Source organism: Seriola lalandi, unplaced genomic scaffold (assembly GCF_002814215.2).
Source record: "Seriola lalandi dorsalis isolate HSWRI2012SDOR001 ecotype SW California unplaced genomic scaffold, Sedor1 jcf7180002055007, whole genome shotgun sequence".
In the NCBI taxonomy this organism is placed as follows: Eukaryota; Metazoa; Chordata; class Actinopteri; order Carangiformes; family Carangidae; genus Seriola; species Seriola lalandi.
The window spans coordinates 180568-204676 of NW_019525550.1; the positions used below are offsets into that span (position 1 = coordinate 180568).

The following is a 24109-nucleotide window of genomic DNA, read 5'->3' on the forward strand; positions in this document are numbered from 1 at the left end:
CAAGGACGATCAGCTTTATTTAAAGTATTACAATAAAAATACTTCATGTTGTTAAAGTATCACAATAAAAGTACTTCATGTAGTTAAAGTATCACAGTAAAAGTACATCATGGAGTTAAAGTATTACAGTAAAAGTACTTCATGTAGTTAAAGTATCATAGGAAAAGCACTTCATGTTGTTAAAGTATCACAATAAAAGTACTTCATGTAGTTAAAGTATCACAGTAAAAGTACATCATGGAGTTAAGGTATCACAGTAAAAGTACTAAATAAAATCAATGTGATACCTTAACTACTTGAAGTACTTTTACTTTTTTCCTCATCATATGTTTTTATGTAAAATCAAATCTAGTTAAGTAAACATCAGATCAATAACAAAACCAATGGATGATTTGAAAAGTGATCAGTTGAGTCTCACATGTGAACCACATGTCTGAGCTGCTGATTGGTCACTTTGATTGACAGGGCCCTTCTATAAACTCAGCACTGATCTGATTGGCTGTTCTGGGGTTATGACACGCGCACCAAGGGGGAAGAGGAACCACCTCCGGCCAACACATGCATGCTGGGAAATGGAGTCTGTGATTTCAGAGCTGGGAGCCTGTATCATGAAGCTCCATTCAGGAGGGGGAGGATGAAACCTTCACTGTGCTCCGGTAATTTAACACATTTTAACTGAGTCAGACCTGAACCATGTTGATCTGTTCCTGATGATGTCATGTCCTCTGATGTCCCACCACAATAAAACTCCAGAATCCACTTAGAAACCAGAGAAACAGCGTCTGCTTAAACAGAAGAAGAAACTGTAGGAGAATATTCTGAATATTTATTTCACTGCATATAATTAGTTTTCATGCAGATTAGAGGATATGTGATATGTGAGTTGATGAAGTTACCTTTGGCTTCAGGAATTTACTTCTTACCATTATTTTATTGCTTTTAATAATAAATAAAGACAGAAACATTATAGAATTAAAAAGACATTTTCTTGATTGTTTGACCTATAAAATGTAAAGAAATGGAGACAGATTTCCAGAAGTGACAGTTCAGATGTAGTTTTTTGAAAATGATTTATTTTTTCAGAAATTTATATTCACATCTGAGGAGCTGGAATCTGAATTTAAATATTGTTGTGAATCAGTTCAGCTCTACAGACAAACTGTTTTATGACATTTTATAAAGTGAAGAGGTGATAACAGCTGGATTAACTCACAATGAAAATAACTGAGTTATAATGTTATATGTGTCACTTCTCTACGTTTGGAGTAAATCTGGAAACATCTCTCGTCGCTCTCTTCGTTAGGTAAACCAGCTGACAGGTGTGACAACTTGCATAAAATGGCTCTGCTGCCCTCCCATGATTCCCTGCAGCACCGACCAATGGCGTGGCTCGTCCTTTGTGATGTCACAGCGGTATAAAGCCCCCCGCCGCCCGGCTGCCTGCTCTGAGCAGAGTCAGCGTTCCCGGCCTGGACGCCTCGGCTGGAGGGACTGCTGTCAGAAGGAAAAACAAAACTACACGGCGCTGACGGCCTGTAGTTTTGTTTTTTTCTGTGGGGTTCCTTTGAGGCTCAGCTGTTCTCTTGGATTTTCTGACTGAAATTTCTGGATAAAGATTTTCTGATCTTCTGCAGTCAGCCCTCCTTTGGGCATCCCAGGCATCCTTGTGCAGACAAGTAAGTGTGTTTAAAGTTTTCAGAGTGTGGTGATTGACGAGCTGCAGCTGACTGACACCTCTAACACCCAGACCTTTGTCTTCTAACACTCAGACCTGACTCCGCCTCTCCCTCCAGACTACATTCACTTTTCTTCACTTTTCAGAAAGTGACTCTGACATATTGGAGGCTTTCTGCTGCTTTTCCATGTTGAAGGTTATAATGGGACGTCCCAGAATAGACCCTGATAGCATCACAGTGGACTGTCAGCTGGGGGCTGATGGCTTTTTAAGGGAATCAGCAGCAGGGCTATCAGTTGCTCCTCCAGCTATGTGCCACATGGTGGCTGTCAATCAAATGAAGGTGTGGTGGAGGGGAGGGGGCTGGGGCTGTTATTTTTAGTGTTTGGTGTCCTGTCTTGGATAACCCCCCCCCCCCCCCCCTTGTTACATTACAGCTCTGTGGGGAGGAAGTGTCTGAGTGAGAGCAGGGAGGCTTTTATTGTGGAGGAGAGAGAACAGCTGCTGGTCTGTCATCAAGATTTAAAAAATGAGAGTGTAGGCTGGGGGGGGGGCTCTCTGTGATCTGCAGCACTTTTCAACAAAGTTTAAAATCCATATGATGTCTCAGCAGTTTGATTCTGTGGCATTTACTTTATTTTGAAGGAGGAACCTTTTCTTGTTCCCACATTGCTGTTCTGTTTCCAGATGAAGAATCTGTGTGAGGAGAGCATATATACACTGTGTATATGTGTGTGTGTATATATATATATATATATATATATATACATACACAGATTCTTCATATGGATATATATATATATATATATATATATGTATGTATATGCTGCTTCATGTTTTTGTATTCATGGATCCTTCCTAAATGTCTGTGTGGAAATAAGAGCAAACTAAATTTAAAACGTGTGATGAGTCTCCAGCAATGAGTCCTGTGAGACACTGTGAATAATGTTCATGTTGACTCTGATTTACCAGTTTGAGCCGAGTGAGGTTTAGTTATTATCAACATTTTATAAATGAACTGTGTCTGATTTTTATTAAAAAAAACGTCTAGTGGTCAAGCACATGGAGAGAGAAAGGGGGTGGGGGGGTGGTATTTACACAGAATTTTAAAAAGGGAAAAACATGACTAATTAAATTAAAAGCAAGTGGAGAAATTCAGTTTTAATCTGTTCCTAAGATAAAATACAAAACAAACAACACAAATCAAATTTTGTTACATGAAATATTTTGTATTGCTGATGGAAAAATAAAATAAGACATAAAAAATGGATAAATACAGATAGATAAGAAATAAAAATAAAGTGGCATTTTTTATGTTTTATTCTGGATTGGTTTGATAACAGAATAAAGATTCAGATACTTAACTTTAGTAAAAGTATTAAGCAGCCTTTTTTGAAACTTTAAACTGCAACAGTTCATTATATTAAACGAACTGATCGTACGTTGTTGATTTAAGTGAGTCAGTGTTTCTCTCTGGAGCAGAAAATCTAAATAAATCTAAATAACTGTTCTTAACACAGTCACTTTCAGAACCGTTGACCCTGTGAGAAACATCGGCTTCATCTCAGATTCACCTCTGAATAACTCGACACGACTGTTGAGTTTCACCCAGTCACTTCGTTAACATGCGGTTGAGTCATCAGATTAATTTAGCTGAAACCAGATCTGCTCCGCGTCGGGTTCAGGGATCCACCGAAACCTGATTTAACTCCTGCTCAGGTCATTTCTCCACAGTCTGAAAAACCCTCAGCGCGTTTTTCTTTTAAGTTTGAAAAAGTGTCTGAAGAACATGAAGTGAGTTCTCACTGTGATCCGGTTCCTTCAGTCCAAAGGTTTTAAAGTTCTACAGAGAAAACTAGAGAAGGGCTAGTGAAGTGAAGTGAAGTGAAGTGAAGTGAAGTGAAGTGAAGGATCAGATTCCCTTTGTTAGTTAGAAAACTGAAAATCTTTCAAACTTTAAAAACAATGTTTAAATGTTCAACATGTTAAAATCCATTAAAACCTCATATAAACAACAAACACCTGAATGTGAATCCAAGAGACTGAATTTGAAAACCTCTTAAAAACAACCTGGTCTTAATTTACATCATTAATTAAGCAGATTTTCAGGTGAACGAGACTTTCCTCTTAATTTACTCATTCATTTGAATTATTTGACAAATTTATTAATGATGAATTAAGTTTAATGAGGTTTGGTTCATGTTTTTTAAATAAATTATATGATTTAATGGAGTGTATTTTAGTTTGAAAAGAAATTTTCAAAATTCAAAAGCAAATTCAGGGATTCACCTGATATATGTTGTTAATTAATGAGTAAATTAACATATTAATAATTTTTGTAAATGAAAGTAAAAAACAAAACATTTAAACATGTCAAGAATCTCTCAATTTTAACCTTTAAATAATTTTAAATAACAAAATTCAAATATATGAAGTTTATATTGTAGAAGTTGAAGAAACAAGAATTTCTGCTTTAAAATGATTAAACAATTAATTATGAAAAAGTTCCCAAAGCAGTTCCTGATGATTGACTAATTGATTATTAGACTAATTATGTTAATATTTAAGTTAATACTAAGAATCTAAACTTTAGAGAGAATGAAAGAGTGAGAACTTAAAACTACTTTATTATTTCTTCTCCATAAAAACAGTCGGATAATAAACTTTAAACACTAGTTTCAATAAAAACCATGAAAAAATAAATATCTGCTGTAAAATGTGATTTTTGTCAGAGTTGTTGCTGCAGGGCGTTCAGGTCCTGGTTCAGGTCCTGGTTCAGGTCCTGGTCACTCACAGCTGGTCCCGTCTGTCTGTCAGCAGACCAGGACCAGGACCTGGACGTGGACCAGGAGGACCTGCTGCCAGCACAGAGACACCAGGGACAAGCAGGGCCAATCACAGGGACAAATGTAAAATAATTAACATACATTTGAATATTTTTACTAAATTGAGTTTTAAATGTTTTGCTCTGTAAAAACTCAACGACCATCTAATTCTATCAGAGGTTCCCGTTCTTCACGTCCTCTGAGAGGGTTTTACTTCAGTCACGTCCTTTTCCTGGAACAAGTTTCATTCAGTTTAAAGCAGCTACAGAGAAGTTGAGATTTTTAATGACGTTTCATGATGTTTTTGATTAAACCTGATCATTGTGTGTGAAACCTTGAAATAGGGCTGAAAGGATTCGTCCCTGGATCAATTATCAGTCAGTTGACACTAATTGTTAAATATTATTTTAAAAGCACAAAATGCCAAAAAAAACCTCTTAAATATCCACTAGCTTGTTCCTTTAACCTCCACGAGGACGTTGTGTTCTCCCTGGTCTCTGGTGGTTTAGTCAGTTGTTGGATTATTCAGGAAGTACTGAACCAATTTTCCTGAAACTTAGTGGAGGGATGGGGGAGGGGCCAGCGATGAACCCATTACATTTTGGTGCTGATCCGGTTAAAGTGGCGGATCCAGGATTTTTTCACTTTCCTTAACATTGCGACAGAGACAATTTTTGGACGTGTTTGTCAATAATGTTTGAATCTTGATGTGAAATCAGAGAAATTCCTGGTGTTGGTTGAGATGTGTGAGTTTACAGATTATAACCTGGATCTCACACACCTGTAGGATTGTGAGTTTGGCGGAGGACTGTGCTCTACTGAGTGAAATCCTACTTTTCTGATATGTTGATAATGGGACGAAGCTGTTTTTGATGAATCAGTTCACTGGGAAAATAACCAGAGCACTTACAACTGGTTTAGTGTCTAAATGTAAGGTTACAGTTCCACATGTACCTGCAGCGTCACTGGTTTGATTCACCCCACATTTCCTGTCTGTCTCTTCTGTCAACTATCAAACCAGACCTGAGCGAAGTGTTGCTCAAGGGCGCTTCACCAGAGGAAACCTGCTGCATTTTATTCTGAAATGATGACACAAACACTCAGATTGAACCTGGTGGTTAATAAGATGAAACCAAATCCATCAAAAAGGAACATTTGAGGTGAATTAGGAACAAATCCAATTCGTTTGTGTCCTTTAATCAAAAGTTTTTTTTAATGAGTACTTATTGTACATGATGTTTTAATGGGATCAATTATCGTTTCAATCATCTTTAAGACCTAAACTAGACTGGGACTGAAACCTGAGACCAGTTCCCCAGAGTTAAACAGGTGTTTTAATCTGCTATGAGCTCTGCAGTGGATCAGCTGGTGGTTTATCAGCCAGACCCCGCGGAGCCTGGACCCCCTCCAGGGACACAGCTCCTAAAAATAGACCCTGAGGGGGGTCAGACCCAGGACCTGAGCTGCTGCTGCTGCTGCTGCTGCTTTATCACAGCCAGAGTCTGGCTGTCAGCAGGTCCAGTGTCAGAGAGAAAACACATGAAGGTTTTTAGAGAAATCTGGACTTTTTAAAGGAGCATTTTGTTTATTTTAGACTCAGAGGAGGATCTGGATTTTGTCTCTTAGAGTTTCTTGACGTCTTCAGTTCTCTGATGACAATACAGTAAAATGTGTGTCTTCATAGGAGACGTTGGAACAAACACTGAACGTCCTCAGATCTGTTTACAACTACTTTACAGTGCAGTTTGTGTTTATGGCTAATTCGCTAACATTAGCATTTCTTCTGTGGCTAATGTCTCATTAGTTTTAGACAATGCTCATTAGTTAAGGTTCAGGACAGATGATTAACTAGCGTGAGTGGTTGAAGATATAATGTGTGTGTTTGTCTCTGTCGTCTCTGCAGGGTGCCAACCAACATGACAACACAGGCGCCAACGTTCACACAGCCGCTGCAGAGCGTCGTAGCACTTGAGGGTAGTGCTGCGACGTTCGAGGCTCAAGTTAGTGGTAAGAAAACTTTCTGACTGACGTCCTGTACGCAAGATTTACAAAATAAAGTTGCTGTACACTGTAAGATTAAGAGTGAATGTTATCATTGCTAAAGCTAGGATTAGCAAAGAAGCTAAAGAGTAAACAAAGTCTTTTAGATGATGCTAGGCTAACAGTTTCCCTCTGCTTCCAGTCTTTGTGCTAAGCTAGGCTAAACGTCCTGGACCTGTGGACTGGACTGGTAAATGTCAGAGCATCTCATCAGTCAGTAAGGATCATTGGTCTCTCTGGTTCTCCTCTGCAGGTTCTCCAGTTCCTGAGGTGAGCTGGTTCCGTGATGGCCAGGTTCTTTCCGCCGCCGCTCTGCCCGGCGTTCAGATCTCGTTCAGCGACGGCCGCGCTGTTCTGAGGATCCCCGCTGTGACCGCCGCACACAGCGGAAGATTTTCTGTCAGAGCCACCAACGGCGCTGGACAAGCCACAAGCACCGCCGAACTCCTTGTTACAGGTGAGGCCGCAGGTAGACTGAAACTCTTGGTAACAGGTGAATTCACCAGGCACAGACCTGTGGGTCAGCAGCTCCGGGTCAGAACCTTTGTTGAAGTGACTGTCAGTCAACCACAAAGAGACTGAAGCAATATCACACGAGATATCAATTTCTCTACACGTTCCCTTTGGTGTTTCTGAAGGATCCACCTTCTTCCTTCACCCTCTCCTGACGACATCGTTTCATTCAAAAGATATTTCTGAAATATTTTCATCTTTGTTTGTTACAATCTGAGATCGGTAATGATGTTAATGTGACGCTGATTAATGGTTGATAGAACAGCTGTGAAGAGGAATGATACATGGAGTTAAAGTCCCAGTGCTGCTGTTCTGTACATCACCACATGGAATGACTCTCGTCCAATCAGATTCCTTGGTCGGGACTGACTGTTCTAAAATTTACCACAAAGAGACCAAGTCTATATATGTGTGTGTGTGTGTGTGTGTGTGTGTGTGTGTGTGTGTGGTCTCTGGTGTGTGTCACTGTATCCAGCTGCAGCTGCTGCAGCAGCATAACTTTCCTTAAGAGGACTGTGGAGTTTATGAAGCGATTAACGACTTGAAGCTGAACCAGTGAGGATCTCATGTCAACTAGATGATAATAAAACAGCTTGAATGTGTGAAATGAGAGTTCAGGGGTCAAAGTTCATCTTCTCGCATATTCTTACATGTTCATATTTACGTCATTCACTCCTTGTTTGTTTAGTTTTCCTGTATTTTCTCCCACCAGCATCATGAATGTTAAAATAAATATTTTAAATGCAGATATGTCTAATCACACATTGTTCTCTACATTGACTTGTGTCCCCAATAATACGATAATGTTTTACGATGTGATTCAGAATTCACAATAAGACAACCGATCATGTTGTTTGATCCTGAAGGCGTGGAGCTCAGGCGGGCTCGGCGTCTGAGAATCAGGCATTACGGCAACAAAGGTCACGCGCTACGGCACATCGACTTGTTCGATGAGCTGAAGCTGCACGGTGTTGCTGTCAATGGTTGTATTGACACTTGGGAGGATGACGGCGCGACTGACAGGCAAAGAAAATGACGGGGGGGGGATTGACTTCAACATTTCAACTTTATCCTCGAAATTCAAAATAAAAGAAATCTTCCTCTTCTAAGTCAGTTCGACTTTTTTCTCCCGCATCGGACGGCCCTTTACTGCATGTCATTCCCCCTCTCTCTGCCTCCCCATCTCCTGTCTCTCTACTGTGCTGTCAATAAAGGCACAAAAGCCCCAAAAAAATATACTTAAAAAAAAAAACATGTCCTCATTAACTCAGGCCTAACGAGACATATTCTCTGTCTGCAGCGGAGACGGCGCCTCCAAACTTCCTACAGAGACTGCAGAGCTCCACAGTGAGACAGGGCAGCCAGGTGAGGCTGGACGTCCGAGTTACAGGTATCCCCGAACCTGTGGTCAAGTTCTACAGAGAGGGAGCCGAGATCCAGAGCTCGGCCGACTTCAGGATTCTCCAGGACGGAGACCTGTACAGTCTGCTGATCGCTGAGGCCTTCCCAGAGGATTCTGGGACTTATTCTGTGACCGCTACCAACAGCAGTGGACGGGCCACCTCCACCGCAGAACTGCTGGTTCAGGGTAACAACACTTTCACATCCAGTCGTTATCTTGAAACATGTACATTTAAATGACATTAACAGATATTAACAGATTTAATGAAGAGTTCTGAATGGACCATGAGCATTTTGTGTTTTAAAATAAACCTTCAGCCTAAACCTTGAGGTGTCTCTGCTGCAGGTGAGGAAGCTGTGCCCACTAAGAAAACCAAGACTATTGTGTCCACATCCCAGATGGCGACTTCCCAGACCAGAGTGCAGAGGGTGAGACTGAAACTGGATAAAAAATAAATCTTTTCCCAAACAAAATAATCAAATTCATAATAAAACTATTTTTTCTGTAACGTCACCTGATGTCGCAGAGAAAAACAATAATTGGATTATTCATCTTTAGATCTTCCCTCCAAAGGTCCGTCACATGACGACATGAGAACAGATGAAGAGCTGAGTCTGAAACAAAACAATGACTCTGACTCAGAGATTCTCCGGATCTTTAACTTGTTGCTAGTTGGCAGTTTTGGATTTTAACTAAAGCGTCTGTGAATCTCACAGATTGTAATGAACTACAGTCTGGAGCTCTGGTGGTGTTTGTGTGTTAGAATTGAACTTTTTAAATTTAAGATTTTACATTTTAAGGATTCATTAAAACGTTTGGAGATGTTTAAATCACTCAATATGTGACCCTCCCCTCAGAAAATGGAGGCGAGTTTCCAGGCCTCCACCATGATGGAGATGCACGTAGAAGGAGGAATGATGACTCAGCATTTGGCTCACAAAACCCCCCCGCGGGTTCCCCCAAAGCCGACCTCCAAGTCCCCGCCCTCCTTTGTTTCCAAGATGTCCGGAGGGCGCCAGCAGTCACCTTCACCTGTCAGACACGTGAAGGGGCCAACACCCACACCTATCAGGTATGACCGCTGCCGCTGAATCCCTGACGCGTCATATTGATCTGTAACAACTGTCATCGAAAACAAAATATAACAGAGAGCAGATGTGAAGCTGACAGGAATGATCAGAGGGAGTGTGACGTTAGCTGTGTGTTGTTTTGCTGTATTATAATCTGCATCCTGTTGTCTGCAGACCTGTTTCTCCCTCCACCCGACTGTCCGTCTCCCCCATCAGACCGGTCAAGTCTCCTGTGATGACCAGGAAACAGGTGAGAACACTCACATCCAGACACATGGATTCACTCATCACCAAACCAGGAAGTCAGAGCAAAGACTGCAGGTGGTCAGAGACAGAGAAGACACATGGACAGATAATTTTTTATTGGTCTTCATCCCTTTGTGCTTCATATGCAACGAAATTTGCCCCAGTTTCAAGTGAATCAGAATTTCCACATCACACACAGAGAACGTCATGGTTTGGTTTTTGGTTTTTCACAGTAAAAGTCTCCTGTTGACTGCAAAAAGTTTTTATGCTTGTTGAGCTGGAAAAGTGTGATAAATGTGTGAGACTCCCTCTGAAGATCTGACTGATGTTCCTCAGATTAATACATGCAATAAACATAAATGACATCTTTCCAGGTTTGACTGGAGCTCTTTTAAATTGTCTTCCTCTGGCAACTGAATCAGCTGCAGCAGCTCAGTTCATCCTGATGAACCAGCTCATGATCTCAGCTCAGTTAAACTCTGCTTCCTCTCGCAGGTATCAGCTGCAGCTGAAGTCCTGCCGCCATGGAAACAGGGAGACTACGTGGCTGAAGCCGGCTACACCAGTATGACCAGTATGACCAGCATGACCAGTGTCAGCAGCGCTGCCCAGGTGCATATGGAGAAACACTGGGAGCAGCAGGTCACCGCCACCAGAGAGGTGAGGACGGAATTCAGCTGTTTGTAGCTAGAACATGATGAGAACCTGATGAGAATGTGTAACTTGATGAGTATGTGATGTGCTGTAGAGTGATTGAACTACCAGTGAAACGTCTCTCAGCTCTGTGGTGTGATCACGTGATCACGTGTTCATGTGATCATGTGATCATGTGTTTTTGTCGATGTGGATGCGTCAGGACGAGTATGTTTCCCCGGACGATAAAAGCGTGGCGGTGGCTACTGTGGTTGCAGCCGTGGATCAGGCTCGTAGCCGGGGGCCGTCTGAGGCCGCAGTGTCTGGAGAACAGGTAGACGCCCCCCTCCACCCCCACCCCCCCACGTCTGCTTCCATCACCCCTCCACCTGCCACCTCAGACGTCACTTCATCTTTTTTCACTCTTTCTTCCTCGTTCACTGGAGTGTTTGTCACTTCATCAGAGCACATTCCTGCTCCCCAGAGGATCAACCTTTTCACTTTAACTACCCTCTGACCCCCCCCCCCCCCCCCCCAGGACAGCTTTACCCCACTCAAGACTAAATCATTACATATTTAGATGTCATCAGATCATATTCTGAGGTACAGAGATTGTCCAGACCTGGAAATCGACAGTTTCTACAGGAAAGCACAGAGTTCTTGTTTCAGGTTTCTTTAAATTCCTGATGAAGAGTTTAAAATCAAACCAGATGTTTTACACTCCAGCCTGAACTCTGAAGTAATAAGTTATTAAAATTGATAGGTGGATTAAATGAGACGTACAACTGTGTTTCATTGGGGTAATAATGGTGGCAGTATGTGTAAGTCAGTGGTAGCATATAGAAACTAAATTAAAAGGGACCGAGAATCGAACCCTGTGGGACGCCACGTTGAGTGAGATGATCAAACAGGTGGAAACACAGAAATGAAATTTTTTTTTTAAAAATATGACAGATCTCCATCATGGCTTCATCGTCTGAGCTTCACTCAGGTTTTACTTTAATGGTTTTCTGTTAATTCAACTAAAATTTGCACCAAATTTTGACGTAAACTTTTAGCTGGTTTTAGCAGCAGTTAGCATCTGAGCTATTTGTCGACCAACAACCACAGTGACTGAAAATCTTGTGTTTGTTATTTATATTTAGTTTGTTGCTTCACAGTTCTATCATGAGACTGTAGATCAGACAAACTCAGTGTGAATATGAAGGTGTTGTTGAAAGGTGTGTTTCTTGAACGTCTCTTGACCTTTTCTGTATCTGCTGTTTTTAATGAATTTCACAAGGCTCAGTCAATCTTCTCTTCTCTCTTCTCTTAATGAGAGTAAAGTGCATGTTTCACTCTAATGGTGCATGAAGCATGATGTCATCGATTCAGAATATTCTTCTTCTCTTGTATCTTTAATGTATGAGTATTTATTCTTTGGTCTTTGGGGCTTCTGGTCGAGTTTCCTCCTCCTGTCACGTTGCCATGGATGTGCTGAGATCTATGTGCTGCTTGTTGTGTCTCCAGGCTGAGGGAGGGAAAAGAGCCGGGGCGGTGGCCACAGTGGTGGCCGCCGTCGACCTGGCTCGCGTCCGCCAGCCCGTGCATGCAGAGGGCGGTGGAGCTGAAGAGGAGGAGGCTGTGGAGGTGGCGATAAGGCAGCAGGCGGCAGAGAAACAAACTGTCGCAGCTACAGCAGCGGCTGCCGTTGCCGTGACCTCAGAGCAGCACAGAGTCCAGGTCTCCCAGGTCGGGGGAGTTTCCTCAGTCCATATCAGCCATGATGTGATTTCTGATAATAATAATCTCAGAATCTGAGCTTTCTTAACCGCTCCATGAAACTCTGTTGGTTCTCCAGATTCAGAGAACAACAGAAATCTCCTCCTACGTGGACTCTGGTGTCTCCGCGTCCTCAGTCCCACATTTCACAGTCTCTAAAGTTTCTGTCCCTAAACATGAAGCGAGCCACGAGGTAAGGAGAGGAACCACAGGCCCGCCGTCGTCATCCACAAACCTCCATGTTCATCTTTAACACACACACATCTTAACATGCAGTCTCCACTGTGCTGTGATGTGGTGTGATTCACTCTGACGTGCTGCTCACAGTGACCATCCTAAAATATATTTCATCAGCTTTTCTCTCTGAAGCAGAAACAACATGTCCCTGTTTCATCCCGGAATTTCTACTTTTATCAACTTTACATTCAGTTGTTATTGGGTTGAAGTTTCAGTAAATCAAACCTCCAGGTGTCCTGAGAGACGACAGGCAGGTTCTTAAACTCTGCTAAATCTATTGTTGTTAGTTTGATTTAAGTTGTAATTATTTATTGTAAATTAAACTCAATTAACATTTGTGATATGTTCAGATAAATGAAGCTTGTTGAGATGAATAAATCAGTGAAAAGTTAAACTCTCAGTAACCTTTGTAGAGTGGGCGTCATATTTTGTGTTAGGACTTATGGCCTAGTTCAACATTAACTCCAACTCTCCTCGGCTCTCACTAACCCCTCCCCCGTTGGTCGTGGACAGTCTGTTAACACTGTTCTCGTTGGCTCGGTCAGGTGTCCATCGCCGGCTCTGCCATCGCCACTCTGCACAAAGAGCTGTCCTCCCCCGCCGCCCGCAGAAAGGTCATCAAGCCCGTCAAGTCTCCCAGTCCATCTCGCAGGGCGGCGGTGGAGGTGCGGGTGACGCCGGAGCCCCTCCCCCCACCGTTCAAAGACGTCAGATATCAGAGTCAGGTTGAGTTACAGCAGGGCGGGGCTTACGCAGTGAGTGAAGAGGAGTTTGAGGACTGGGAGCCTCAGGTTGGTCCGACAGCCCCTCCCCCCACACACACTTCACCTCCCCCAATTTAACCCCCGTGTGGACTGTCAACTGCATTCCCCCTCTTCACCGCAGCCAATCACACGCTGCCCTTCACCTGCCTCATGAAGAACCCTGTTCTTCCTCTTCCTGTCTTCACCTGTTGATCCCTCCATTCTCTCCTCAGGGTTTTATCTGTTTTAACTGGCTTCTCCCTCCATCCTCACAGACCGTGTCACATGATGTTTCACGTGTGTCATGGTGTTTGACTCCTGCTGTTGTTTCTCCTCAGGAGGCAGCTGCTGTGCCCACGAGAGCCCAGGAGCCTGTGGTCCCTCCCACTCTGATCGCTGTAAGTACTTCCTGTTTCCTTCCTTCAAAATAGAAACACTGTAAAAGTCTTTTTGGTGACGGCAGCGTCGGTCCATCACTTTGATCCAGACTGAACTGTTCACCAGCTGCTGGATGGACTTCCAGTCGTGTTCCCCAGAGGATGAATCTGACTAGTCTGTTCATCCTCTGACTTTTCCTCCTGCGCCACCAGAGTTCGATGTTTTTGGGTTTTAGTAAAATATCTCCACAGCTACTGGATGGATCGTTATGAAATGTGGTTCAACAGCAGTTTGTGTTAACGAAGGGTTATTTCTATTTCACTAAAACATTAAACTAATAATATAATTATAAATAATAATGAAAATAATTGTGGTGGAAAGTAACAACAATTACTTTTTACTGCTCTACACTTATTTTACATATTTAGTTTGCTTGTTACTTTTCAGATTTTAGCATTAAGATTTTGTAAGATTGTAGATAAAAAGACATGATGAGATTGTAGAATATATTACTGTAAAATCCTGCTGAAGCATCAATGACTCAGGATTAATAATCTGATGAAATTTTACTTTTGACACTTGAAGTACATTTTACTGGTGATACTTCTGTACTTTTACTGAAGTCAAAGATCTGAGTAGTTGTTCCACCTCTGTTAGTTTTTGTCTTGTCCCATATTTTTACTCCTGATGTAGGAAACATGTTCTTCAGTCACGAGTTTGAACAAACCGACAGCTTTAGTCTGAAGGTGTCACTGTTTCCTGTTCAGGGCCTGAAGAACGTGACGGTGACGGAGGGCGAGTCCGTGACCCTGGAGTGTCAGATCAGCGGTCACCCAGCTCCCGTCATCATGTGGTTCAGAGAGGACTACAAGATCGAGAGCTCCATTGATTTCCAGATCAGCTACGAGAACGGATTTGCCAGGCTGGTGATCCGCGAGGCGTTCGCTGAAGACAGCGGACGCTTCACCTGCACCGCCACCAGTGAGGCGGGAACCGTCAGCACCTCCAGCTACCTGCTCGTCAAAGGTAATGGTGGTAAGATAAGGAACACAGGACTGTTGAGTAGTAACCCAAGTAAATACAAGTCTCTCTTACCTCACTTTAACTCATGACTTACTGACTAGTTTTGTCTTCTGACAAAATGTTAATTTGTTTTAGGCTTATTCTCTTATTATAATACAATTTTAACTTGATTTTTGGAGTAAATTGATGGATGTCTGGAAGTTAGTAAATCAAACTTAAAACTGTCAGTGTGACTTGAAAAATATAAGTTTTATAATTCACCCTTTGTTGTAGTGTCAGAAGAAATCGAGAGCAGAGAGGAGACGACTGTCACTGAAATTGGAATCACACAAGAGAAAACGTGAGTCAAAGTCTTTTTTAAACAGTCCTAATCAGCTGTTGTACTATTTCCTGTAAGTTTCCACAGTTGTAGTGTTTGACCGAGCTGTTGGTTTCCTTCAGTGTTGCTGTAGAGACAAAGGAACAGATGGTGGCAGAGGTGACTACAGGAGAGTCCGCTGCTCCCTTCTTCATCAAGAAACCCACTGTTCAGAAGCTGGTGGAGGGAGGAAGTGTCGTCTTCGAATGCCAGGTCGGAGGAAACCCAAAACCTCACATCATCTGGAAGAAGAGCGGTGTGCCGCTCACTACTGGATACAGGTACAAATCTCCCCAAAAGTGGTTAGCTAACTTAGCTAGTTAGACAATGTTAGCCAGCAAGATTGTTAGCTTCACGCATTGTACATTTATAAATAAAAATATTTCCTTCTCATTTATTTTTTCTTCAGTATTTAAACATTTTCATGTATTTTAACAGGTCATGTGAACTTTGTTGATTAACATGATCTATTAAGTTGATTTAATGGACTCCTCATCTCGTGCTAGCTTATATTCACAGTAATAAGTGTTTATTGTAACTTAATTAATTTGACAGCATGTTAGTTAACACAACTTTAGTTTTTAAAATATCAGAGTGGCTGTATAGGATAAAGCAGTTATTATTAATTGGTGAGAGACAAATCAAATCTTCCCCACGTAGAAAAAGTTGAACAAGAAAGCAACATCAAAGTTCAGGTTGGGATATGCAGCTTCTCTCTTTGATGTTTGCTGATCTCTTTGTTTACAGACCACAACTTTAACTATTGTTTTGTGTTTTGCCATCAGATACAAAGTCGCCTACAAGAAGGAGACTGGAGAATGCAAACTGGAGATCTCCATGACGTTTGCTGATGATGCTGGAGAATACTCCATCTTCGTCAAGAATCCTCACGGGGAAGCCTCGGCCTCCGCTGGCCTGCTGGAGGAAGGTACTGGCATCCTTTTGTTTCTCCATCCAGGGATTTTTATCCCATCTGAACGCCTGACTTCAAAAGGCCTCTTCTGTCTTTGCTCACAGTGTTTGTGCATCTATTTTTACAGAGGAATATGAAGCTTATATGAAGCAACATGACGTGACGTATAAAACTGAAGTAACAACAACAGTGGTCCAGGAGCCCTCTGTGGTTGTGAGCCAATACGAGCTGGAACAGAAGAGGGTGACGACCCCCATGAGCTTTGTCTCAGAAACGGTACATTCTTTGTAAAGATCTGTAGTTCTGTGATAAACAAGATTATAAAGAAGTCTCAGTAATCCCAGTTCATATTTCTTATTAAACATTAAAAACTTTTTTTGCAGGAATTCCTCATTTCAGCCTTTGAGGAGAGGATCATTCAGGAGATTGAGCTCCGTATCATGAGGATTACCTACAGAGAGCTGGTGACAGAGGACGGAGAGCTGATGGTGACTGCAGCAGAAGAGGAGGCAGTGCAGCCGGCCTTTGACACACCAGTCAAAAACTACCGCATTATGGACGGAATGGGCGTTACTTTCCACTGCAAGATGGGTGGAAATCCACTGCCTAAGGTATTTAGTTTAAAATGATGCAGGAAAATATCTCAATGTAAAAATCTAGTATAAAATTAGCAAACCAAAGTTTTTCAAATGTCATAGTTTTGTTTGTAGCCTTTGCGGCTCCTGCTTTTGATTAGTATTTGCCTGGTTGAACAACTGTGAAATGATGTTTTAAAAACTCTCTAGTGCTTCATACTGAGAAGTTATATTGGTGAGTAAAATGATTTTCTGTCTTCTGCCAGATTGTTTGGTACAAAGACGGCCAGCGCATCAGAGCTGGTGGCCGTTACCAGATGGAGGTTCTTCAGGATGGACGAGCCAGCCTTCGTGTACCTGTGGTGCTGCCAGAGGATGAAGGCGTGTACACCGCCTTTGCCAGTAACATGAAAGGAAATGCTGTCAGCTCTGGGAAGCTGTACGTGGAGCCGTCCGGAGCTGTAACACCTCAGAGATACACACCACAGCCGGCAATGCAGAGAATCAGGTAAGCATCAAAGTTTTAAAAGTGGTTATTGTTTGACATTTTTGTATTAGCAATGAATCACATTTTAAACTGAAAACACCCTAAAGCTTTACCTATAGCACATCACCTTTAGACTGATGACTCTGCGCCTTTCTCAGGTCCACATCTCCTCGTTCTCTGAGCCGCTCACCTGGTCGTTCTTCCAGCCGTTCTCCTGGACGTTCTCCCGCCCGTAGGCTCGAAGAGACAGATGAGGCTCAGCTGGAAAGACTCTACAAACCTGTGTTTGTCATGAAGCCTTCCTCAATAAAATGCTCCGAGGGGCAAACTGCCAGATTTGACTTGAAGGTTGTTGGCAGACCCATGCCCGACACATACTGGTTCCACAATGGTAAGAGTAACAAGGTTCAACATATTCCAGAAACGCTCTTTATCTGTTGCTTCTGCCGCTTGTTAAACCATTTATGCTTTGCCCAGGACAACAAGTGGTCAATGACTACACCCACAAGATAGTGATTAAAGAGGACGGTATTCAGTCCCTGATCATTGTCCCGGCCATGCCGCAAGACTCTGGAGAATGGACAGTCGTGGCTCAGAACAGAGCTGGACGAACCTCTATTTCTGTAAATCTTACTGTTGACGGTAAGTCTGCATCACAGATTTATTAGACTGACCCAGATGACTTTTTAAGCTTTAGCTGTTACTAAATCCTGTCTTGTTCTTTATCATATTTCACCATCCACAGCTCGGGAGAGCGTAGCACGCCCTCAGTTCACTGACAAGCTGAGGAACATCACTGTGAAGCAGGGAACTCTGGTTGAACTGGCTGTTAAAGCCATTGGAAACCCCCTGCCTGATATTGTCTGGCTGAAGAACAGTGACATTATCACACCACAGAAGCACCCACACATCAAGTATGTATCCTAAATTTTAGCTATGAATTATTTTCTGAAACAGCTATGTAAAACTGCACAGTAGTGAATTAAATGTTCCGGTTAATATATTTGAATGGTTACGTATTTCAGGATCGATGGTACTAAAGGAGAGGCCAAATTCCAGATTCCCTCAGCAGCTGGCTCAGACAGTGCCTGGTACACAGCTACAGCCATTAACAAGGCTGGTAGAGACACAACTCGCTGCAGAGTCAACGTTGAGGTGGACTTTACTGCCCCTCAAGCTGAGAGGAAGCTCATTATTCCCAAAGGAACCTACAAGGCCAAAGAGATTGCAGCTCCGGAGCTGGAGCCCCTTCACATGCGATACGGTCAAGAGCAGTGGGAGGAGGGCGACCTTTACGACAAAGAGAAGCAGCAGAAACCGCTGTTCAAGAAGAAGCTGACCTCTATCCGGATGAAGCGTTTCGGTCCAGCTCATTTTGAGTGCAGACTGACCCCTATTGGTGACCCCACCATGGTGGTGGAGTGGCTGCATGATGGCAAACCCCTGGCAGCCGCTAACAGGTTGCGCATGGTCAATGAATTTGGCTACTGCAGCCTTGACTATGAAGTTGCTTACGCTAGAGACAGTGGCGTTATCACCTGCAGAGCCTCAAACAAGTTTGGAGTTGACCAGACCTCAGCCACCCTGATCGTCAAGGATGAGAAAGGTCTTGTTGAGGAATCACAGCTTCCTGAAGGCAGGAAGGGAGCGCACAGAATTGATGAGATTGAGCGCATGGCTCATGAAGGAGGACCTGCAGGAGTCAGTACTGACGATGAATCTGAAAAGACCAAACCTGATATTGTCCTGCTTCCCGAGCCAGCCAGAGTGCTGGAGGGCGACATTGCACGATTCCGCTGCAGAGTGACTGGTTATCCAGCACCCAAGGTTAACTGGTACCTTAACGGACAACTTATCCGCAAAAGCAAGAGATACAGACTTCGTTATGACGGTATTTACTACTTAGAGATTGTCGACATCAAGTCCTATGATGCAGGAGAGGTCAGGGTGGTTGCAGACAATCCCTTGGGCACAACTGAGCACACTGTGAAGCTGGAGATCCAACAGAAAGAGGACTTCAGATCTGTCCTGCGTCGTGCTCCGGAAGCGAAGGCCGCAGAGGCTGCACACGAGACTGGCAGAGTTGGATTTGATGTTGTGAAGGTCGACCGATCTGCCGAGGCCGCACAGGACAGGGAAGTTGTTACGCTTCGTAAGACACAAAGAGTTGTTCGCGAGAAAACCTCAGAGGAGTCTGCTGAGCTGAAGAGCAAGTTCAAGCGTAGGACAGAGGAAGGTTTCTACGAGTCCATCTCTGCTGTGGAGTTCAAGTCTCGCAAGAGGGATGACTCTTATGAAGATCTCCTGAAGAAGACTAAGGAGGAGCTGCTTCATCGCATGAAAGAGAAAGAAGAGGCCGAGAGGAAGAGGTTGGAGGAACAGGGCAAAGTCACCATCCCCACAATCAAGCCAGAGAGAGTCCAGCTCTCCCCCAGCATGGAAGCACCCAGGATCCTGGAGCGCATCGCTAGCAAGACCGTTGCTCCAATGGATGAAGTCCGTTTCCGACTCAGAGTCGTGGGCAGACCAGAACCAGAGTGCCAGTGGTTCAAGAATGGCATTCAGTTGGAAAAGTCAGACCGTATCTACTGGTACTGGCCTGAGGACCATGTGTGTGAACTGGTGATCAGAGATGTCACAGTAGAGGATTCTGCCAGCATCATGGTTAAAGCCATCAATATTGCTGGAGAGGCCTCAAGCCACGCCTTCCTGCTTGTACAAGGTACAGTAACTTTATACCAGATTTCTCCAGTGACATTCTCATTGTCTTTGTCATGATTCATTTTGAAATCTCACGTCATATTTTCTCATTGCAGCCAAGGCGACAGTTAGCTTTACCCAGAACCTGGAGGATGCCAGTGCCAGTGAGAAGGACACAATGGTGACCTTTGAATGTGAAACGAATGAACCTTTCGTCAAAGTCAAGTGGCTCAAGAACAACACGGAGATCTTTTCCGGAGACAAATACAGAATGCACTCAGACAGAAAGGTCCACTTCCTGTCTGTGTTGATTATTGAAATGAGGGATGACGCCGAATACACTTGTGCGGTCATAGATGACGAGAGCATCAGGACAAGCGCAAGGCTTCACGTAGAAGGTTATCTTTACACCCAGTATCTTCACATCTGCTGTTATTTGGTCTTTTTTGGGTGAATTAGTGGATAACTTGATATTGTTCTGTATCCAGGCGCTGCCCTGGACCTCATCAAACACTTGGAGAACATTGAGGTACCAGAGACCTACGCTGGAGAGTTTGAGGTTGAGCTGTCTCGTGAGGACGCTGAAGGCAGCTGGTTCTTTGGAGACAAGGCGCTCTCTCCCAGCAGTAAATACATCATGTCCTCCCGCCGAGGAAGACACACCCTGTCTGTCAAAGATGTCAGGAAAGAGGACCAGGGGAAATACACCTTTGTATGTGGAGACCTGAGGACCAGTGCCTCACTGAAGATGAAATGTAAGCATCTTTACTGAGTTACCATAGTTGTGGGCCTCAGAAACATGAAGGTAGCTGTTGCATATTGTGGTAACTGTAGTGTGATGTGATCATAATGAGGTTTCTCCACCTTTAGTGCGCCCGGTAACCCTGATGCACCCCCTGACCGACCTCACGGTCTGTGAGGGTGACATTGCTCAGCTGGAGGTGAGGTTCTCCCAGGAGAACGTTGAGGGAACCTGGATGAAGAACGGCCAGGCCATCTCCGCCTCGGACCGCATCCACATTGTAATCGACAAACTGGTTCACAAGCTGCTGGTGGAGAATGTCAGCAGAGAAGATGCTGCTTCCTACTCTTTCGTGGTTCCCGCCCAAGACATTTCCACCTCAGGCAAACTCAATGTTCAAAGTAAGAGTCAGAATCAGTGTCAGATCTAAGTGACACCCAACTGTAACCATCACCACAACACCTCGAACATCTCTGATGATCATTTTATTGTATTTCCTTACAGCTATTGACATTGTGGTGCCACTGAAGGACGTGTCCTCCATCGAGGGCACCAAAGCTGTTCTGGAGGCCAAGATCTCTGCTCAGGACATCAGCTCGGTCAAATGGTACCACAACGACAAACTGCTGTTGCCCAGTGACCGAATCCAGATGGTGGCAAAGGGAGCCAAGCAGCGTCTGGTCTTCACCCGGACCCACGCCTCCGACGGAGGGCACTACAAACTGGTAGTCGGCAAGGTTGACACCAGCTGCAACCTGACTGTCGAAGGTAAGACCAATTTTATTTTCCAATCATCCTGTTTTTAGCTTCCACTTTCAGTTTCATGTTCTCACCGTGCTGCTGTTGTTACAGAGGTGCACATTGTGAAGCATATGGAGGACAGAGTGTGCTCCGAGTCCCAGAACGTCACCTTTAATGTGGAAGTTTCTCACCCTGGTATTGACCCGGTCTGGACCTTCAGGAACCAGCAGCTCAAACCTGGACCCAAACACAAGATGGAGTCTAAGGGCAAGGCTCACTCCCTGACTGTCATTGACACCATGAAGGATGAGGAGGGCCAGTACATGTTCCACGCTGGTGAAAAGACATCCAGCGCCACGCTCACCGTCTCCGGTACGTCTGAACTCTTTAACAGCTTATTTAGGTGTCTGCCCAACAACGTTCAAATGAACTAATTTTCACAATCCACAATGATTTGCATCAATATGGGCTAGTGAGATAATGTTTACAGATACGGTCCTGTCCTAACCAAGCACGGTAACACGAACAAAGGGGGTTGGACCTAAATGCCAGAAGCAGAGCGATGGAGTTCAATGATTTATTAAACAAGTGGAACAAAGGGTTATGGGATAGTTAGGAAGGCGGGGTCAAAACCAGAGAAGCACAGACAGCATTTTAAAATCTGATTAACAGGCAATTGATCAAAACACAGGTAAAGCTGGCAGGAACAGGAAACCAAGACGTGAAGCACACAGTCCACAACATAACGTTCTGGAAACTTAAAGGGGAAATGCTCTGTTGCCTGAGAATCTTAAAACTAAGTGTGTCCTTGTGCTGCCACCAGGTGGAGCCATCACACGGCCCCTGCAGGACGTGACGGTGGCGGAGTCTCAGACAGCCGAGCTTGAGTGTCAAGTTGCCAACGCCGACGCCGAGGGTAAGTGGCTTAAGGAAGGTCAGCCCGTGGACTTCAATGAGAACGTGGTGAGTGAGGTTAAGGGAGCCGTCAGGCGCCTCATCATTGTCATCACCAGACCGCAGGACGTCGGAGAGTACACCTACCAGGTGGCCAACTCCAAAACAACCGCCAACCTCAGAGTGGAGGGTAAGTGCCGGCTTCTTGCTACTTCACATTATATATCATATGTTGTCTAAATTTATTGTTGTGTACACACTGAGTTCTTTGTTCCTGTCTTGTAGCGGTGAAGATCAAGAAAACTCTCAGAAACCAGACTGTGACGGAAACCCAGGAGGCGGTGTTCACGCTGGAGCTCACCCACCCCGACGTGAAAGGATCCCAGTGGATCAAGAACGGAGTGGAGCTGCAGAACAGCGACAAGTACGAGATCACCTCCGAGGGCATGGTCCACACCCTGAAGGTGAAGGACTGCAACACACAGGACGAGTCAGTTTATTCCTTCAAGCTGGGAAAACTGTCCGCCAATGCCAGACTCAACGTAGAGAGTGAGTATCACTGATGTACTAGAATTTATTTATTTAAAAACTTCTCTGCAGGTTAATTTTTTATATTTTTACCTATTTTATATGCGTATGTTTTTGTCTTTGATTATCAGCTTTTAAACTGTCCTTATCCCACGTGCATGGCGTCTTTTTTTCACCACAAACTCAGTTGCAAGTCTGACTCATCATCAATATACAAATTTCTAATCATAATCACTTTAGATATTATTATAGAACAGTGAAGGTTGTAAAAAAAAATAGATGTAATGAATAAAACTATAATGAATTATAATAATAATAATAAAAATATGTGGATAATAATAAATGATTACATGCAAAGTGATTTTGTAACAACTAATTTTTATTGAAATCTTTCCCAAAAATGTAAATTTTCTACAGATAATGTATAAAGTCCCACATCAACACCTTTAACTGATTTCCTCAGCTTGCTCTACATGGTAAATAAAGTATATGTTATTATAGATAAAACATGATCACAGGGGAGTGGCCTATAATCTATAATCAAACAGTAGAATGAGACTATCAGACGTCGTCATCTTGGAACAAATTACTGTTTTACATTTTAATATTTTAACTTTTGATAACTTTGATCTGCGACTCGTTTCTGCAGCAATCAAGATTGTGAAGAAGATAAAGGACGTGACATCACTGTTGGACAGCACCGCCTCCTTTGAGATGAGCCTTTCACATGACAATATCCCCGTCAAGTGGATGTTTAAAGGTGTGGAGCTGAAGTCAAGCGAAAAGTGTAAAATTCTGTCGGAGAGGAAAGCTCACAAGCTGATCCTGCAAAACGTCGACAGCAGCAACGCGGGAGAGTACACGGCTGTGGTGGGACACCTGCAGTGCAGCGCCACGCTCACTGTGGAGGGTACGTCACACTCTGATACAAATTATTACATCTACATAATGGAACGGTTACAATGAAACAGTAAATGAAAAGAATAAATGGATCTTTAAATTTGATATGATTATAAATTTAGTAAAATGTTTAAAATTCCAATTTTTGTTCTTAAATCACAAAAATAAATAAATAAATAAATCATGATGTTATGAAATAACATAATTTGTCCTTTTGTAATGTTGTTTTTGTAACTTTTTCAGTAAAAAGTTTTTATAGTTACATTTTTAAAATGATACTTTTAATTATTTGTAGTCTGTTTGTATTTTATGTTTATTAGTCATAACAGATTTTTCAATTCATAGGTGTTTAGGCATTTTGTGTATTATTTAAAAAGTAAGAGAGTAGAATTGCGATAAAATATAATTTTATTTGTAATTTGTATTTGCTAGATATTTTCCAATTTGTACAAACTACAATTTTGTGAAAAGTTGTTATTTCTAACTAAATATTCTTTCTTTGAATTCTATCTTTGTCCCTTGCAGCTCTGCGAGTCACCAAACCCATGAAGAGCGTGGAGGTCCCAGAGACTCAGGTGGCCACGTTTGAATGTGAAGTTTCTCACTTCAACGTGCCGTCCACCTGGCTGAAGGATGGCGTGGAGATTGAAATGAGCGAGAGGTTCAGGATCGTGGTTCAAGGAAAACTCCACCAGCTGAAGATCATGAACACCAGCAGGGACGAC

General features: G+C 43.2%; 1 protein-coding gene across 1 annotated transcript in view; it reads left to right on the plus strand.

Moving 5' to 3' along the window:
• The first annotated feature begins 1488 nt into the window (after window positions 1–1488).
• Window positions 1489–24109, plus strand: part of LOC111647649 (titin-like) — a 39437-nt gene continuing 16816 nt past the window's right edge. Inside the window, exons 1-29 of the mRNA XM_023397275.2 lie at window positions 1489–1676; window positions 6404–6507; window positions 6794–6997; window positions 8354–8641; window positions 8801–8883; window positions 9313–9527; window positions 9700–9775; window positions 10267–10431; window positions 13484–13543; window positions 14291–14549; window positions 14820–14886; window positions 14988–15185; window positions 15690–15832; window positions 15945–16093; window positions 16201–16428; window positions 16659–16900; window positions 17038–17270; window positions 17357–17521; window positions 17625–17793; window positions 17905–19601; window positions 19696–19977; window positions 20068–20334; window positions 20450–20722; window positions 20826–21089; window positions 21174–21434; window positions 21886–22146; window positions 22242–22505; window positions 23134–23394; window positions 23910–24104. Of these exons, the coding sequence (XP_023253043.1) occupies window positions 6417–6507; window positions 6794–6997; window positions 8354–8641; window positions 8801–8883; window positions 9313–9527; window positions 9700–9775; window positions 10267–10431; window positions 13484–13543; window positions 14291–14549; window positions 14820–14886; window positions 14988–15185; window positions 15690–15832; window positions 15945–16093; window positions 16201–16428; window positions 16659–16900; window positions 17038–17270; window positions 17357–17521; window positions 17625–17793; window positions 17905–19601; window positions 19696–19977; window positions 20068–20334; window positions 20450–20722; window positions 20826–21089; window positions 21174–21434; window positions 21886–22146; window positions 22242–22505; window positions 23134–23394; window positions 23910–24104 (7060 nt within the window). The 5' untranslated portion in view covers window positions 1489–1676; window positions 6404–6416. The remainder of the gene's footprint in view (window positions 1677–6403; window positions 6508–6793; window positions 6998–8353; window positions 8642–8800; window positions 8884–9312; window positions 9528–9699; window positions 9776–10266; window positions 10432–13483; window positions 13544–14290; window positions 14550–14819; window positions 14887–14987; window positions 15186–15689; window positions 15833–15944; window positions 16094–16200; window positions 16429–16658; window positions 16901–17037; window positions 17271–17356; window positions 17522–17624; window positions 17794–17904; window positions 19602–19695; window positions 19978–20067; window positions 20335–20449; window positions 20723–20825; window positions 21090–21173; window positions 21435–21885; window positions 22147–22241; window positions 22506–23133; window positions 23395–23909; window positions 24105–24109) is intronic.